The sequence below is a fragment of the Neolamprologus multifasciatus genome, chromosome 22 (assembly GCF_963576455.1).
Source record: "Neolamprologus multifasciatus chromosome 22, fNeoMul1.2, whole genome shotgun sequence".
NCBI classification, from domain to species: Eukaryota; Metazoa; Chordata; class Actinopteri; order Cichliformes; family Cichlidae; genus Neolamprologus; species Neolamprologus multifasciatus.
The window spans coordinates 13,452,751-13,471,642 of NC_140459.1; the positions used below are offsets into that span (position 1 = coordinate 13,452,751).

Here is an 18,892-nt window from a genome sequence, read left to right on the forward strand (position 1 = left end):
ATTTCAAAGTCTGGTTAAAATTGAGACATTTTTAAATTGAAGTGCAACTTTCTTAAACTGAGCTTATGGAGATGCTCGTTTGTTAAATACTGTAAGGAAATGACCAGACAACGACGCTGTGTTTTGTTTTCATTTGCACAATGATAATTTATTCCACAAAAACATGCATTTAATGGGTATCTGTACAGGTTGGAAGCATGAAAAGCACAGATTTGTTTAAAGCAATGTAAAGAGAAGGCAATAAAATAGCTGTAATTATTCATAAGGTTATTAATAATCCTGGCTGTACTCACATGGTCCTCTATGTCCAGCCGTCCTCCTTTCCTGTGTTTCCTCACTCACACACACACACAGACACACAGAGACGGAGAAAAAATAGAACCATTTTCAACATTTTATTTTCCCCCCCACTCTGTATTGATTGTTTTGATTTCCTGCTGGTGGCACTTAGTTTCTGATGTAGCTATTAAACTGAAAGCCTTACCAGTGCACAGCGTTCATAACAGGCCGTGAAGAGCCATCACTGCGAGCGGTGCAGGATTCAAAGAGAGGAGCCGCCACCATCTTCATCAGTTAACATGTGGGGGAAAGGTTTCCATCACATCAGACACATCAAAGTGTGGCTCTGGATCCCTGAGGATGAAAACAGGAGCGAGGAGGGGAGGGGATGAGAAACGGGGAATGAGTTCAAAAAAAATTCAGGGGGAAGGAGGTGCGTGTATGTAACGTTCACTCACTTAATCCTTTGCGTAAACACAAAGAAAAATGCGTACACTAAGGTGACCTGACACATTTACGCACGTCCCCGATATGAAGGCTGATAAATGCTGAATAATTTAGTTATTTATTGAATTTTTCATGCTACAGGCTACCCCTCCCCTCTCTAACAAAGTGACTCTGGGAAGATGTGCTGACATCTGGCGACGGCCGGCTCACCTGTGACTATGTTTAATTTCCAAGTAAACTCCGCAGATTAAAAACTAACTTCTGACCAATAAAGATGTTGAATGGGAGCACTCGTTTTCTATTTGTTCCCTCCAATTGTTTTCATCTAACACCGCTTCTTTTTTTTTTGTTTTCGTGTTTGTGTGCGCGAAGGGAACGATTTATTGCTAAAATCGAAACTCATTTCCCTAAACGACCTCCGTGCTAATTAAAGTAGACCTAAATTAAGGGCAGTTTTAACTGCACGGATTTACCAGAGTTAGGAGCCCATTCACATCGACACTTTTAAAAGGAACAAATTAAGCTGTATTATTTGCCGCTTACGCACTTAGAAATAAAAGTCCCAATAATAATGTCTTTTTTAACTTCTCATACTTGATTTAATGCAATAATTTAATGACCGCACTAAGAAACTGCAAATGAATTAAGGGAAGTGGGTCTTTCGGTACTTGATTATAACTGCCTAATCAATCCAACTGATCACCACTTTTGTCTTTTAGAGTGATTCTCACGCTGAGGCTGTGTGTGTGTTTGGCACCAAATCGATCTGGACCTCTTCAATTAAAGAGAATATTTGCGGAGACGAGAGAGCCTTACTGAAAACGTGTTCGTTTCAAATTAAGCCAAACTGACTGCATCAACGCTCCCTGCACGGTAGCCTCAGATAGAGACACCTAACAGACCTTTAACTACTTTAAGGATCCAGTTACGCGTAAAACCGCCGCTACTTTATTTTGGATCTCAGCCAAACTAATCTTTTGCAAATTTATTCTTGTTACTAGGCAACTTTTCGGGCAATCTGCCCAACAAAGCAGAGCAAATGTGATTCGATTAAACTAAGTAACCTATGCACACAGAGGTACACACAATCAGCGTGGACACTACTTCTTTAACCGTATTTATATTAACTACCAAAAAACTTAAAGACCTAATGAATAAAAAAGTGACTCAGAGCAAAAATCTGACTTATCAAGTTAAGATGTTTTTCCTTTAGAAATGTCTATCCCTATAAATGTAATAAATGTAGTAAACGGAGCTTTTTCTTCTAATATCACTTTTATCTGGTCTGATGCAGCAACTTATTTTAAACCTAATGGGATCCTGATACATTGAGGAACACATTTCCCAAACAGTATTATAGATTTAATCCTTAATTTATGAACCATAGCTTAAAAAAGAAAAAAGCAAAGAAACCCCACAACACTCTTTAGTGTTACCTGCAGTCGTGTTCATGAGTAATGGGGCCAGTGGCATTATAATTTCTGTGTGAATAATTAGAGGTCCTGGCTTAGGTGCTTTTAAATGTGATGCAGAAGTAAAGGCAGTGATGCAACAGGTCAGGGATCAGAGATAATAAAAAAAAAAAAAGAGAATAAATAAATAAACGACACTTTTTTCAAACTCAGATTTTTATTGGTCAGTACAAATAAACGAAAGTGAAGCCGACTGTCTTCATCCTCCTTCCAGAAATGCACTTCTTCTGCACCGGTGTTGGAGGCTGGAAAAAAAAATCCCCCCCCCCTTGACTAGACTTGTGTCGCCTTCCTAAACGGGACGTAAAAATTATCGCCGAAGGGATCTTGCGCATAGGTGGGGGAAAGCAATGCTTCACAAAAAACAAAAAGACAAAACACAGAACATTTGGAGCTGGAACAATGAGAAAAAATTCCGCCAAATATGCTAATGTGTACTGTAGAAGAAACAGAAATTCCATAGCATACACCCGGTTTGTCATACCCAAAGACAAGTTGAAATTAACGATTTTTCAAATGCTAATGGAATCCTGCTGATACGGGACTGAAGCAGTCAAAACTGCTCACTGAAAAACGAAATAAGAGCAGAAACACTGCACCAACTACACTCTTTTCTCACCGTCTTAGCAAAAATAACTGTCTTTCAAAAAAAGTGTTGAACTATCTGTGTCTAGTTGGTTTAGACTGGACTGCATGCACACACACGTACCATGCACGCACTCTGACACGCTTACATTTAATGCAGTGCTTCATATTGGAAGAAATGATACAAAAAGTGAATTTTATATATATATGTATATATATCCACCTCTTATCTTCTTTAATCTTCTGTCTTCGCTCTTCAGCTCAGCAACCCTCTCAGAGGCACCGTGTTCTTTATGTCTCTTGGTGTTGGCTCTCCTCAGTCTTCCACACACCCTTTTTTCTTTCTGCATTTAAAGTTTTTTCTTCTGGAGCTGCTGAATTAATTCTTCTTCAGCTCAGCTTTGCCACATCGTGCCCACCCCAGTGCAATAACTGCACATTCATCCACTTGCAGTCTCCATTTCAGTTTTTAAGAGGCTTTTATGACCTCCAAGAGTTTTGACTGTGAGCAGTCTCAGGGCTACATGCTCAGTCAGTACCGTGGGGGCATAAAGGGTCTCTTAGGGGGGAACATTGGGCCTCCTGGTCTTAGACCTGGACGTTTGCCTCTAAACCTCGGGTCAGGACCTTGAAATCGAGGAAATGGGGGGCGAGGAGGTCCTCTGGGGTGTGGGTGATGTGCAGGGTGAGGAGGTCGATGCGGAGGTCGTAGACCGGGATGACGGATTTCGTGATGAGGCGGTGGTCTCCTAGGAGGGTACTGCGGAGCAGGGGGGCTGTGATGTGGGTAGTCGTGGGCGTAGTAAGGCTCCTCTGAGTTTGAGAGTGGAGGAGTGAGGCGGCCTCGAACTCGGGGATAATGGTGTGGAGGGCTGCCTGGTCTGTAATACGGGTCATCTGGGCCGTGATAAGGATTGTCTTGGAAATAAGGGGGCTCGTGCTGGAGGAGTTCGTCGTGGTGCCGCTCGAGGTCCCCCTGGTAATGCCGGTCATCTGACTGGTGATGTAAATCCTCAGGGTGATGTGGCCGATGCTGGTCAGTGTCATACAGATGTTTATCAGGATGATACAGGGATTTGTGTTGATGATCATGGACCACCATCCCACTGATGACACTCTCAGTTCTGGCCCCGAGCACGTCCCCAGAGTCTGTGCCGGGAATCGGCTGCTGCTCCGGGGGAATCATCGAATTGCTGGCCGATGAAAGGGAAACCTCAAAACCACGAGGAGGGGGAGGTAACCTTGGGACAGGAGGAAGATTGCTTTTAAAGAAACCATGCAATGGGGTGCCCCCCTGCTGGGAGAGCAGCTCTTGAGGTTCACGAGTTTGCTCAGCTTGGTATGGATAAAGTCCAGATGTCTTGTTTTCTTGAGCCCCCCCAGGCATATTATAGCCGCTGGGCTGCTGAGAGCTCCCCTCTGGGTAAGTGTCACCGTACCAACTCCTTTCACTAGGCCCATGAAAGCTGTCAGCAGTCTGTGTGTTACCGGCACTGCCTGGGGCTCTTTCTCCAGGCAGTGGTCCTCCTGTCTGTGCAGAAATCTGCTGGTAATGTCCAACCGGGGCAGTAATCCCATGTTCAGAGATCTCCTGTTTGCCAAACGGGTACGCCTGGTAGATCTGCCCATTCTGAGCGACACCTGGCTGCAGGTGAGCAGGCTGTTGAGGATTGTTATGGTTTGGCTGTGTGCTATTCTGGTATGCAACAGGAGCCATTATTGCAGATTCAACAGATGACTGACTTAACTTGGGAGCAAATGGAACAACCATTGGCTTGTCCATAATCTCATCTTGAGTAGGCGTGCCTCCCCCCTCGTCCCGCACAGGTGTCCCATCCTGGGTGTCTGTGCAAGTAACCGGACTATGATTATTGCTTCCGAGAGCTGGGTTTGTTGAAAAAACCAAGTCAAATGCACTAAAAGCAGGGTTTCCCTGCAAGAAGCTGTGTATTTTAGACTCTAAACTTGTAGAGGATGGTTCAGGATCTGTTGTCAAATCCATGTCTCTATGAAGAGCCTGAACCAGGGCAGAGGCAGGGTTGGAATTCTGGGGGGATGCTTGGGTGCTCTGCCTTGCAGTAGAGCTGGATAGAGGAAGCACAGATGTGCCAAAGGAGTGAGGCAAGCTCTGAGAGGGTACTGCTGATGAAACTGTGGATGAAGGAGAGGCAGTAATCTTGCCTGTACTGGAGGCGTCAGCTGAGCTGCCCACAACAGAGGTGATGCCTAAGGGGCACAAGGAAGATAGAAGAAAGATAAGCAAGGGTGCTGCTATAAATCAACATTTTTTGAATACTTTAAGTAAAGGTTGATTCTCACCTTCGAGGCTGCTTTGACCCTGGACTTTGGACAGAGCACTGAGGAGGTCTGCAGGACTCACTTCTACCTTGGAGAGGATACTAACCAGTGAACTGGGGTCCTGTGCTGCCACAGGAAGAGCAGGCGTGCTCTTAACTGAGGAGACAGCGGGGGCAGCTGCAGGAGGAGTCTCCACTAACGGCGCTGCAAAAAACAAAGCTACACTCACTCACGGAGTAACCCACCATATACTAACTTTTTATTAGACAGTTAACAGATCTGTGAAGGCCAAATGTTCATTCATAGATTTATGCATTATGAGGTATATTTAAAACAAACTAACTTTGACATTTGACAAACCTACCAGATTAACTTAAATACTCTGTTAAATCTTAAACTGCATGAAAACATATATGCAGTTTAAGTACATACTCACATATGCTCTCAAGATCTTTTTGTTTATCTCTACATTAAAAATCAATGACGCTGCAGAGATATTAACGCTCCAAACACATTGCAAACCCAGTTGGTTCTTCCATAGCAGAAGTCGAGACACACTTAATGACGGCACGTGGAAGATTTTATTTTATTTTATTTTATTTTGAAAGAATTGAAAGAAATCATCTATGTGCATGTTACAAAAAAGCCCTCGCCACTCACCTGTGTTCTTCACGACTGAGCTTATGCTGTTCAGGATGGAGCCAATTTTATTCATGTCCACACTTTCCAGAGCGGCCGCTGGAGCGGCAATGGGAGACGCGATCTGCGCGACGATGGGCTGCTCTGTCGCTACTAATGGCACGCGTTTTGCAGGCACTGGTGCGGGCACCTCTGGGTGGAGAACGGGTTCTGTCCGCTCTTCAACTGAGGAAAGAAAATATGGCAGCGATAACAGTGAGAGAGGGCCAATGTAATGGGGCAGCTAAGTGCAGTTCCTCTACATTTGGTTTTTGTGACAAATTTTGTCGCTGTCACCGGATTTCCAGGGCAAATTTCTCAAAAGTTACTCAAATAATGGTTGCAGGAAGGAATGTGGTGCAAAAAAGAGAACAGAAAATATATTTATGACTCTAGCTGTATATTCACAAGTGTTTTAATATTTTTAATACTAAAAATGTTTCCTAGAGATGTAGGGTACTGAGATTTGCTTTTGCAGAGACCCAATGCTGAAAGTAAGCTCAAGATGGATAATTACATTAGAACATTTTCTCTTTAGCGGTAACCAAAGCTAATTATTTACTTCTATATCATCCTATCCCTACCAGCTTATACTGTCATCCCGACTTTCTCCATGTCCTCATTCACTACATCCATGAACCTCCTCTGTGCTATTCCATATTCAGCATCCTTAGCCTTGCTTCTCTAACTTTGTCTCCAATTTCCTCGACCTGAGCCGTCTCTCTCTGACGTACCAATTTCTAACCCTAGTCACTCCCAATGAAAACTTCAACTCTGCCACATCTGGCTCCAGTTTTGAAATGACTCCATTTGGTCAGTGTAGCCACTAAAACCGCTTGAATGCTTCAGGATTAATGAATTCCTCTAAATAACAGGTGTGATTTGTAAAGCCTGATTTATCTTTGACGCAGAGCTTTAACAGATGTCCACAGCAGGCGATGGTTTCACCTGTGATCACAATGCATCCATCTAAGTAAATGCATACTCTGTGATATGTAATGGCGGTGGGCTGGGCACAGAATATTCCTATTTTAACATGCAGGTCAATTTAAGAATGTGCACACCAGCTACTGCGCAGATGCCGTTTCTTCCATGGAGTCTCATCAGATTGTGTATAACAGACATTTTGTCTTTATTAAATGGTCAGAAATGAGAAGAAAACTGTCAAACTTCTGTCAAATAAGGTAACACTGACTCATCACCTTTCTTATTTTGAACACAGTCAAACCCAAAAGGCCCTTTTTTTTCTTCCAGGAAAACTTTAACAAGTCAGCTTATCTCAAAACAAAGGAAATATGTAAAAGACTGCTTTTAAAATTAAAACTAGGAATATTTGTTAGATGACACCATGTAACATCTGTATTAACTACTACCGACAGCAGGTTCAAAAGATGCTACTGCAAAAGTTGAAACAATGATTATCATGCAATGCTTGAGAACTTTTGTGTCATTACGGTGCTTGCCCATCTCTCCTGTGTTTGTCATTTCATTCTTTTTAGTAAAGTACTGAAGACCAATATAAAAACCACACAGCACTTAAAAAGCATTGCAGAGGATTGAAATCCCAAAATATTACCCCCTCCTTACCTATGATGCCCCCACTCTCCATTTCGTCCTCAGACAGCTCCATGTCCTCCACCTCGCGATTGTCATTCTCACCAAGAGCATCTGTGTCTCTGGGAGACCCCCCCGGGGAGGACAGAGGGCTCGGGGCTGGGGGCTCTGCATCATCGTCCATTGCAGAACCATCGAGGTCTGGATCGGGGTGGGCCATTTCCAGACCGTGGAAAGGAGACTCTGAGCCTGTTGGAGATGGAGCGTCTGCCGAGGGAGAGGGGATGGGTGACTCGTCCAGGTCGGGCAAGGTGGACTTCAAGGTGTCCAGCTTACGCTTGAGGTGGGACACCCGGTTAGCAAATGTTTGGTAGGCCTTGAGAGGAGAAGCAACGGAGTTTAAATACATGAAAATGTAAATGCTAAATCTATTAGCCAATTTTAATACAGACTTCACGCAAATTCAAACAGCAAGATAGAGAGGCATGAGGTTTATCTACAGCTAGCAACAAATAAGAGTCTAAAACATAATGTACCAAAAAGCCCAACACAAGCTGGGTAATAAACCTACAGGTAACTGAATTTCTTCATGCTTTAGAACAACAACAACAAAAAAAATACAAATTAAAAATAAACCTCTTTCACTTACGTTAGCTACAATCTTCACTTCCTTGTACTGCATCTCATAGAAGATATCTGCATTGGTGAGTGCCTCCATGAGTTGAGGTAGGATTTTGTTTTGTTTATCAAAGAACTTCACGAACTCCTGTAGCTGTGCGCTTCCTTCCTCAAAGTCCTTGGAGAACTTCTTTCCTCCTGCCTTATCTGCAAGAACCAAGCAGTAATGTGAGGAAATCATCAAAGTCATAACCCCTCCTTCCTATTGCTCCAGGTTAGACTGTATAGCAGCAAAAAGAATAAGACACCTTTGAGTCTCTTGAGGGCATCAGCACTGAAGATGTCAACCCTCATAGCTGCCAGCTGTTTCTCTCTGAGGTCGACCTCCTCCAGAGATCTCTTGTACTTGGACAGCTGGTCTATGAGTGCCTGCGGCTAAAGCAGAGGGAGCAGTCAGTCATATCATAAGTGCAACAAAGTCTGATTACAGTGTCTGAGTCAAAGACAAGACGATAACAACCGTGCTTGTAAAACGGCACAGCTGGAGTTTAGTGAGGAGCTTTAAACTCTAACATCACACTTACCACGAATTCAGCAACGACCTTGGATCGTAGATCAGCTTTAGACTCGACTGGAGCTTTAACATAAATAAAAAGCCCATAAACTCAAACAGCAAAATTAACTACAAACACCCAGAAATCTACACAACAGAATGAAATGCAACATTATTTCAGAACTGAGATCATAATTATTTAACGGAATTATTCCTAAACGCTGGGAAAACTGTGGATGTATTAAACCTAATAAATAAGAAACTTGTCTTAAAGCCAATTAAATTAAAAAATTAAATAAATTGTGTTTTCATAATCACTGACAGCCAAAACTGTAACTGCAATTAAAATACAATTAACTGTACAAGGTGCCACGACTGATAACGACAAGTTTCATGTTAAGATGGCGCGTCTAATAAAATTAAAAATTATAAAAATAATAAGCAAACTTACTTTTTTGCTCCACAGGAGTGACAGGAGGGGACTCCTCTTTGATCAGGGCGTTCTTAAGGTCTGCAATGAGAGTCCCTGAATACACACCTCTCTCCTCCCAGATGGACAGTATCCTCTCTGCTGATTTTATCACCTTCGAGTCACCTTCACAGCTACAGAGAAGGGAGATGATAAAAACTATAATGATGGCTGCTGGATTTATGTGAGTCCGAATGAAACAAATGAGAGGAATGATGGACAAGAAACACTGAAAGGTAGAGAGTAGCAGAAAGAAACATTGCATCAGTATCTCTACAAAGCACTTACTTAACCAGCTGGAAGGCGTCTAGAAGCACCTCGGCGAATGCCGTTCGGTACACGATGGCGTTTTTCCTTTTACAGTTCTGGATGACGTCATTGGCGAGGTATAGCAGGTTGAGCCTGTGTGAGGCGTCAGCTGTTGGAGGAAACAGAGGCGCTGATGTTAGCTTGTTTGAACCAGACTGCTTCTAATTATGGTGCTTTTATCTGCAGCTGTTCATTTCCTTAAATCTTTCATTGTTTTTACTGTTTTTGTTGCTGCACAGCATGTGTGCCATTTTTAAACGTGCATATGAAAAAATCTGACTTGAAACCTGTTGAGCCTAAATACACGGAGAAGCAGCTCAGCTCTCTTTCACCTATTTTATTAAATATTAGTCAAAATCAGTAGTGGTCCAACATACTGCTTAATTTATAGGGGTGGGGGAAAAAATCGATACTGTGTAGTATCGTGATATTTTGTTTGCTAATAATGTATCGATACAGGGACAGCAGAAATCGATATTTTGTTACAAAATGTTTTTTGTGCTCTGACTTCAGAGCATGTTGATCCTTTTTCTGAGCAAGAATCCTGACATTCCTTCACTGTCCAAATGTGTTTAACTTTTTTTTGGCAGCAATAAACATGACAGTTTACTTATTTTAATTTAAGACATGTTTTATTTTAATTAAGTTTAAAACTTTTTTATTTAATGTAAAATTATATTTTGTTTTAATTTACTTTCAAATTCTTCAGTTGCTGAATGGGCTGCATAGTTTTCATAAATTGCATAGTTCAGAATAGCTATAATTGTACCAGATGGTTGCATTCAGTTAAGTTGGACTAGACTGTAATACAAACCATTCAGTTTGTCAACAATACAACTGACTAAAATGAGAGAAAGACTGAGTGCGAGACTTTGATATTAGATAAAATGAATATTGATAAAGTTTACCTTTATGTACAGAATCTGAATATCGCAAAATATTTTAAAAAATTGCAATAATATCGTATCGTGCGTTAAGTATTGTGATAATATCGTATCGTGGGATGTATGGTGATTCCCACCTCTATTAATTTATTATCAATCTATAAATTTTGTACTTTATAAAAAGGTCAACATTTTTACTTAATGCCCAGTTAAACTAAATAAATGATAAAAATCCATTATAGACATGTGTGATTAAGTCTGAAGTGATAAATCAGATTCATAAACAACACAGAAGAGATAGCATGCAGTCAAGAGCTACCAAGAATATTTAATCAACAGCTAACTGTTAAACATGACGTGAAATCATTTACACAATCTTTGTTCACATTTTATGACCTAAACAAGGAGTTTTAAAAAATGCCTGTTTTATAGTTTATACACACCATGTGTCATTTTTATTTGCAGTTTTTTTTTTTATATTTATGATATGATATCAGCTCATAATATCTCCTGGTCAATAGTTTAATCAGTGCTTGATAAAATAACCAACATCCAGATGCAAAATAAGTCTGCAATGCAACTAATTTCAACTCTGTAAGTAAATAATTTTGCTTTAAATAATCAAGTCTCTATTAATTCTCTAATTGTCTAGATAACAGATGAAAGCCACGCTTCTTACTCATCAGGAGTAGAAAAGCTAAAAGCTGTTGTTTTCCTTATTATGCTTAGGGTTTGAACTCTGAACACAATCACTACAAAACTGGTTACTTTGAAATTTCTCCTGCAGCACTGAGATCCGCAAGTGTGATCACATAAGAAGAACAAAATTGATTAAACGGTAATATGCTCAGAGATCACTCTAAATTCTCCAACATCAAACACCGTTTCAGGTCACTGTAAAATCACTGCAACCGAGATTAACAACGAAATAGGCACGCGTGACTGACTAGTCTAGTGCCTCTTGTATATTAAATTACAAAGCGGCCCGTTCAACACATGTGCAACACATTCACAGCAGTGCAGACATTATCAAAAGGAGCCTATCCTAGCTGCCATAGGTCAAGAGGCGGGATACATCCTGGACAGGTGTCCACCTCGCTGCAGGCCTAACACACAGAGACAGAACTATTCAAACACACCTCACTACAACTCACAAAACCCACTAACTGCATGTTTGTAGGAGGAGGTCAGAGTATCCAGAGAGGACCCACGCAGACAACAGAAGAGCATGCAAACTCTAAACAGAAAGACAAGATGATGGATTTGAACGCAGGACCTCTTGCTGACGGGCAGCACTGCTAACCACCACCCCCTCACCCAATGAAGAACGTCTCCAGTTGAATCAAGCTTTCCAAACAGTAGTGTATTTTACATTTTTAATCTCTTTCTGTCTCTCTCTCACACACACACACACACACACATATATATTTATACACACACAAAACTATTATTTTACAGCGTGTCACCAAAAGTTCAGTGAACCCCATCTGGTGATGGATATTGATACAACTTCATTGATTCCAATGCCATTATCGATTCTGCTTATAGGTCAGATTCATTATTGATTCTTTTACTGACCTGATCCATGTTTGTGTTTTCAACATCAACACAACTATTTTACAATGTTTTTACGTTTAAGATCCTTCCAGTTCTTGGGCAGCCTAAACCGAATACAGCATTTCCATTAGTGAGAACACGTCTTTTATGTGCTCTAAGAGATGAAGGGCATCTACAATCTGATTTTACACATGTTGTTTTCCTCAGCTTATGTGTAAGAAAGACTTCATTGTCTTCGAGCCTGAGAAATGCTTGAAAGTGGGTGTGCAGAAGCTCCACTGCTATGCTTGACATCATTGCTCTGCAAAGTGAAAGAAAAAAGATTCCTCTTATCAGGAAGAGGAACTAGAAATTTTGGTATGGATTCTTCACTGGAACTGGTTTTTAATTACTGTCCCTAACTCTGTACAGTGATCTGTGGTTTTACTATTTTTGTTTAAACATAATTTTAAACAAAAATATTTTTTTTTTTAAATCAAGACATTTCTGTTGGACAATGTTAATGTTTTCCAGCTTATCTCCAGCCAATCTGGTGCACTGACTTAATACTACTTACAATTAGGGTGCAGTTAGTAAGATGTAGGTATATTAAAAATACCTTAGTGCAGTAGTAGTATTAAGTAAGTTCGACCCCACCCCTGTTGTTTTGTTTAGGACAGAGGTGTCAAACATAAGGCCCGGGGGCCTGAATCGGCCTGACAAAGGCTCCAATCTGACCTAATCTGACCCCCAGCTTTGGAAAATACGACAAAGGGCATATGTTTTTAACCTTTTAGCTATATTTTCACAGGTTTGACAGCTTTTTCTGCTGATAAAGATGTCCCCGCAGCCATTAATACCACACCAAAGTAGTTAAATAATAGATAAACAATTAGATTCGTCTTTTATTGTCATTGCACGTGTACATGGGTGCTCCATACCAACTGTGCAGGAATAAAATATAAATAGTAAGACAACAGAAATGCATAACAAGCAATAGGAATATATACAAAACCAGAGAAAGCCCCGCAATAGAAAGACACAGAAACAGAAGTTCCTGTCTCACTGTCTAATATTGACATTTCTATTAAAAGGAAACAAAATCTTCATCAATTAACAAACACTTTGTTTTATAAACACAGGAGAGTCTGGAAAGTGAGCTACCAGAATGTTTTCTGGTGCTTGTGTTTTCCTACATTTATCATGTAGAAAAAAACTAAGATATGCTGTTGAAATTGAATTATTTATCTAATATTAAAATACCTTTGGGAATAAACGTGTAGTTAAAGTTTCACTCCACCAACCCACCTAAGAACAAAGTGGGCTGTATGTGATGGTCAATGTAAAATGAGTTTGGCATCACTGGTTCAAAACTTTTCCAAAATAGTAAAAAATAAAAAAACACAAAAAAACACAAAAAAATCCCAGATATGACACTGTAGAGACAAAAATGTCCACTTGTTTTATCAGACGAACACAAGGTTAGACTTAATTTACATCAGTACAAAACAGAAAAAGGAGAGCCAGCAATGCCAAAAAGCTTGATATACTTTCTATTAAATTACTGTAACAAATCTGATATATTAATCCGCACATTTAACAATTTCTTTTTTATTTTCGTTCTCAAGTTCATCCAAAAAGCTTTGGTAGCTTCCAGTTAATACATTTAAATGCTATGTTTTTAAATGTATTTATTAAGTGTTATTCAGATGTTTAAAACATCTGTCTTCACGGTGCACCACTAAGCCTCTGAAAAATCACTAACAGGCTTTAAACTGCATAAATAAAAAAACTCAGGTGTCAGATATAATGAAACAGTCATATCTTTAATGACAAAATGGAGACAATGTCTAAAAGAGGATAACACTATACTGCAATCACAGAGGGAGAACCACAACTCTCTGCTGTTAATAAGTCTCCACACTAAACATACTTTGCTGTCTTCATCAGCAAAAGACAGTGATGAACTTTAAATTGACAGCAAATGCTAAAACCTCACTAGAGTACAAATTAATGAACAGTAGGTATAAAGATATCAATAGCAATGGCCTTTGTCTTAAATTACTGGACAATTCCAACTATATGAATGATCCTTAAGCTGCAAGTCAAAATAAATTACTCCAAAACTGTTCAAGGGCTGTGCATGAGATTTATTCACCTGCTCTGCAGAGAATCAGAAACAGATCACTATTCTCACGTCTGCAAGAAAAAGTTTGTGAACCTGTTTAAACTACTTCTGCACTGATTATTCATAAAATGTGAGCTGAATCTAAATCACAAACATAATCCAATTACACAAATAAAATACGCACATTGTACTTTTGTTGATATAATCTCACAGTGAAGGCTTGAAAATGTAGATTCAACTGTTAGGAGCTCCACTTAATCAGATGCTACCTGAAGCATGGATTGTACAGGGGAACATTTGATACATAGAGATGACACTACCCAAGTGAAAACATGTATAACGCAAAAGGATTGGTCCTAGCAAGGATTAAGATTTAAGATATAACATTTATCTTCTTGGTTGGTGGGAGCTGTGTCTTAATTACAGTTACTAGAAAGCTAGAAGTGCGATCAAGGCTACAAAAGCATCTCCTAATACCTTGGCAATAACACGAAGTACTGACCTAAACCCTACTGAGATGCTGTGTGGTGACAAGAAGAAAGCAGCTGAACCACAGAAAACACCAATGAACAAGTAAAGCTAGCCTAAGCTTTCTTCTCATAGCTGAGAGGTTCACTAGTTACTAAGCTGACTGAGACATGTGAACTGAAGAAAATAAAATAAATAATAGAGCCCCACTGAGAACCTGGTGCAGTTTGACAAATTTCCAAACATATATGTAAATAATCAAAGTGTCGGTGACAACTCCAATACTTAAAGTGAGTTTGTGTACTCTGTAACATTAGTTTACTCCAGCGGGCCACACGAGGAACTAAAACTGCTGTGGAAGGCTGCACCTGTACTGAACTCATTCTGCTCATTGTTACTTTTTATTTCTTTATAAACTGCTTCTGGTGAAAGTCGATCATGTTACAATTAGACCCCAATTGTGGCCCCATGGATAAATTAACTGCCCAGCACATGTTCATGGTAACAGAATATATTTTGTCTACATCAGGGGTTTCAAGCAAAAGGCACAAAATTGACCTGCCAAGGACTCCAATACGACCCACTTTTACAGCATTTCCTACTGAGAAAGACCTTCCCCTCGGCCATTCATACTACAACAGTGTAATATGTAAAGGACAAAAAATTAAATGATGCAGAAATTCCTGTTTTTTTTTCCACTATCAACAAAAGAAAATTCTTTTTGTTTGTTTATACACCTGGTCCAAGGTAAGAAAAAGAAAGAGAAACAGAAAGTTTACTGTAAATTAAGAAAAACTTCCTGTTTTGTAATTATCGGACAGTCTGGGCAATGAGTTACCAGAACTTTTGCTGTAATTTTACATATTAATTTCTTACAATGTAAGCACAAAGAATCATACTGGCAGGTTTACTAGAGCAACATTTCTTAACGTGTAGACCAAATTAGATGAACTGTTGAAATTGCACTTTTTAATATATTAAGATATCTTATTTAATGTTTATTTAAATTTGTTTACATTGACAGAAAGGAGGGTTTCACTCATCTGTCCCAATTACAATCAAAGTAAGCCGTATGTGGCCCTCGATGTAAAAAGAGTATGACATTGCTGGTCTATATATTATGGATGGACATTGGTGTCTAGACGTTTCCAAAACGTCACTATTCCCCATGAGCTGATTACAAATAGCTCAGTCATACAGTTTGGTAACAAAACTGTCTTTCCAGTCTCATAACATGTTGTGATGTGGTAGGCTGTTAAATCTTGAATTTCCCGTTGTAGCCTGTAAAGCTGGCACAGGCTGACCTCTTGTAGCACTGTCAGAACTGTAAATTTGACAGGTTCACTACTCTGCACATTAGTTTATAAACTATTTGTAGACTACGCGGGTAAACGCAGGCTATAGTGTGCACATGGATGACAGCTTGAATGTCCCTGCTGTCAAAGGAGCGCCAGTTTTAAACTCCACCGTTTCCCGGCATTTCAACCTAAGGCAAATAGGACAAAGACCTTAACGCGCCCGGATAAAGGTATGATTCGTCAAACAGCAGGAATCAAAACTATATTTAAAACATTTATAAGCACAAACATCTCATTGCAACCATTGCGATCGTTGAGCTCAAACGAGTTCAAAGGTGCAGGCAGTAGGGCTACTTACATTTCTTCAAGCACTTGATCCAGTGTCGCACTATCACACTGTGGTACTTCTTGTTGTCGATGCACCACGCTGACAGTCCTTGAATCGAGTCCATGGTGTTGGTCACATTTTGTAACTTTCTGTCCAAAGTGGACTCCAGAGAGCCGCTGGTAGCGGCTCCGGCTCCCGCTGCCATGTCCGGACGAGTTTGTTGGCGAAGGCTAGCACTTAGCTTAGCATGCTAGCTTAACGCAGCACAGGCATCTTTGCACTCAGAAGCCTCTCAGCCTGCTCCCAGATGCTAAAACGTCTTCAGTGTTTGGTAACCCGTGTCCCAATCCCTGTGTGTGTACAAATTATTCACGGTGAGCTTTCTTATCACGGCTAAACTGTCATATCGTTTCACATTGAAGGACTAAAACTCAGCGCCTCGCGGCATCCTGTGGATCTGTTTACTCGTTGTTGGTGGGGTGATGAAGAACACTTCCGCAAACACTGCTCGGTTATGGCGCCACCCAGTGTCACGGAAGGTGGCTTTTCTCTTCTTCTTTGTTTTTTGTTAGCGACACCAGCTGCGCGTTATTGGTAGAGCAAGTGCACTGTTTACTCTTTGTTGTGGGAGAGGAGTTTTAATTCTATTTTAATATTTAAAAAATACTAAAGTGCTGTGCAAAAGTCTTGAGTCACCTCTCATTTCTGCATGTTTTGCTTCCAAGGAACCCGACTTTCTTGTTATTTTGGTAGTCTTGAGCAATAGTTCTATGAATTATTGGAGCAAAAATGTGGCCCTACACATAACATACAATTTAAAACAACCTGCCAACAAAAACACACAATTTATTTCCACTTTGTTAGTTGAGTCAGTAAAAAATGCTAAAAATTAATACTTATACAGCAATGAGGTGATTTCCAAATTAGCCATTAAAACTTGGAATTTCTCAGGATGTTGTGCAGTGTGTCCTCAAAAAAATGTTGAGAAATCTACAGCAGATGGTTAGTTCATACCAGTGTGAAGCCAAATGTTGTGTTTGTACCATTTAAAGAATGCAGAGTAAATAGGTTCATAGTGTATGAGGTGTTCTGGTCAGAAAAAATACTTTGCTGTGAAGAGAAAGTTTCCTTTTTTACCAAGCTCACAATTGGGCCTGCTGCTGGATCGTGTGACCCTGAACCAAGAATAATACAAGAATAAAAACGCCTTTATATAACCCACACATAGAAAATACCACTCTTGTGCTTTGTGTTTTCTCCTCTCTCTCTTCCCTGTGTCTTTCTGGTGGGATCTCCTGCTTTGGAGCAGCATGTTCCTGACCTGCAGTTACTGGCCTCACCTTGTTATTTGCTGTGTTACTCGTGGCCTATCTGCACCCTTGTTTTTTCCTTTGCAATGCAGCCTGAATGTGCCATGACCGGTTACCCTAACCCCAATGATGTAGTGTGTTCACCTTCCAATAATATGCTCTAAATTGATGCTATACAAGTAAAACTGTACTTATCTAACCCATGGAATAATAAAGGAGCCTTATAAAAATATTTACGGGGTAGATTTAGTGGCTGGAAAGCAGAAAACTTAAACATCAATGCAGAGAAAATGTCCCATATTTTGCTGATTTATGTCATTCTGTACTTATAAAGAAATCACCAGCAATAATTTCATTATAAGAAATAAATTTTCTCAAACAAGTGAAAATTAAAGACATCAAACTGTAAAATCTAATTTTTTTTCTTAACTCCTTTATCACAAATAAAAAGTGTAACCCAGCACAACAAAAAGTGTACTCCAGGATGCTACATCTTAACAGACTAACACAACACACCGCTGCACTATTGTTCTCCGCCTTGTGCTTCCAATTTCTGCTTTAAATAAGAAAATTCATACACAAGTAAGGACAAAGCCTGAGAAACATTCGCTTTTCAGTGGCATATGTGGCAAAATGATGTTACCGTTGTTGGTTAAAACAGTACACTTTTCGTATGACTTTTTCTCGTATGATTTAATGTCAGGCAAGCTTTATGTGATAAAATAAGGCTCACTGGTTAAAAAAAAAAACAACCCAAAACAAAAAGATCCCACCAGAGAGGAAATGTCATTCAACATGAATGATACCTGATTATAAAATATGGTGGTACAAAAAATATTAAGGTATTTAATAGATATGGAATGGAAAGTGTTTTGTTTATCGTATTCCCCCTGATATTTCTTAATAATGACTCAATAGAAAAGCACTTCCAGGGTTACAAATCCATTTAAAACAGGGCACAAAGGGATATTTTTTGCCCTCATGATGACACAATGCATTTGGAGCTTTTTTGTATGAATAATAAGCTAGATTTGCTCTACTGCAATCAAAAGACACGTCCTCCTCCCCCACCCTTTCCTCTACAAAAACCTGTAAAGCGCTCATCCCAGGCGTGACACACACCAAGTCTGCTGAATGGAATTAAGGTTTTCAAGTACTGCTTTCATAAATAACATCACAAACCCTTTAGTGTGTAACATTTCCTCATTGTCATCCAAAAGTGCAGCTGCATCAATTCAAAGTCACACAGGATTAAATATTATATTATTCCTGTTTAATCACCTAATAAAGAAAAAGTGACCCCATGCCCAAGGTCAAGTGTAATAAAATATTTCAAGTCCACCTATCTACAGCTGGCTCACAGAATAAAAACCAACTGAAAGACCGAGCTTCTTTGGTTTCTAACTCGGCTCAGTAATAGTCAGTCATGTTCTGTGTGGGACTACATCTGTTCTTAATAAGTGCAGATAAAAAAACAAAGAGCGTACGTTAAGTGCTGTGACACTAGAGTAAGCTGCTTGTGATATGATAATGCATCATGGTTTAATTTGGCACATTTTGGCAGCGGCTACATGCCTTTATTCTACTGTTTGCTACAATCAGACAGCTGGAAAAAATACTTTTTAAACTTTCCTAAATAAAATTTAGAGTCATCTGAGTTCAATAATGAGGTATATTT

The 18,892-nt window shown here is 39.8% G+C and overlaps 1 protein-coding gene across 2 annotated transcripts; it reads right to left on the reverse strand.

Annotated features, from left to right (window-relative positions):
* Positions 1-121: 121 nt before the first annotated feature.
* rprd2a (regulation of nuclear pre-mRNA domain containing 2a) lies at positions 122-18,878 on the reverse strand. 2 transcript variants are annotated; one of them, XR_014871768.1, is made up of 11 exons: positions 15,935-18,878; positions 9,242-9,371; positions 8,936-9,087; positions 8,516-8,568; positions 8,240-8,366; positions 7,963-8,138; positions 7,347-7,689; positions 5,742-5,945; positions 5,103-5,285; positions 3,007-5,009; positions 122-633 (listed from the first exon to the last, which is right to left on the reverse strand). XR_014871768.1 is itself a non-coding variant. In XM_085147561.1 (10 exons), the coding sequence occupies exons 1-10, from the start codon at positions 16,107-16,109 to the stop codon at positions 3,316-3,318; spliced, it is 3,237 nt and encodes a 1,078-aa protein (XP_085003687.1). In that variant the 5' UTR covers positions 16,110-18,878; the 3' UTR covers positions 2,337-3,315. The 2 variants fall into 2 exon arrangements, 1 of the variants encoding a protein (XP_085003687.1); XM_085147561.1 differs by lacking the exon at positions 122-633 and having other exon boundaries at positions 2,337-5,009.
* Between the last annotated feature and the right edge of the window lie 14 nt (positions 18,879-18,892).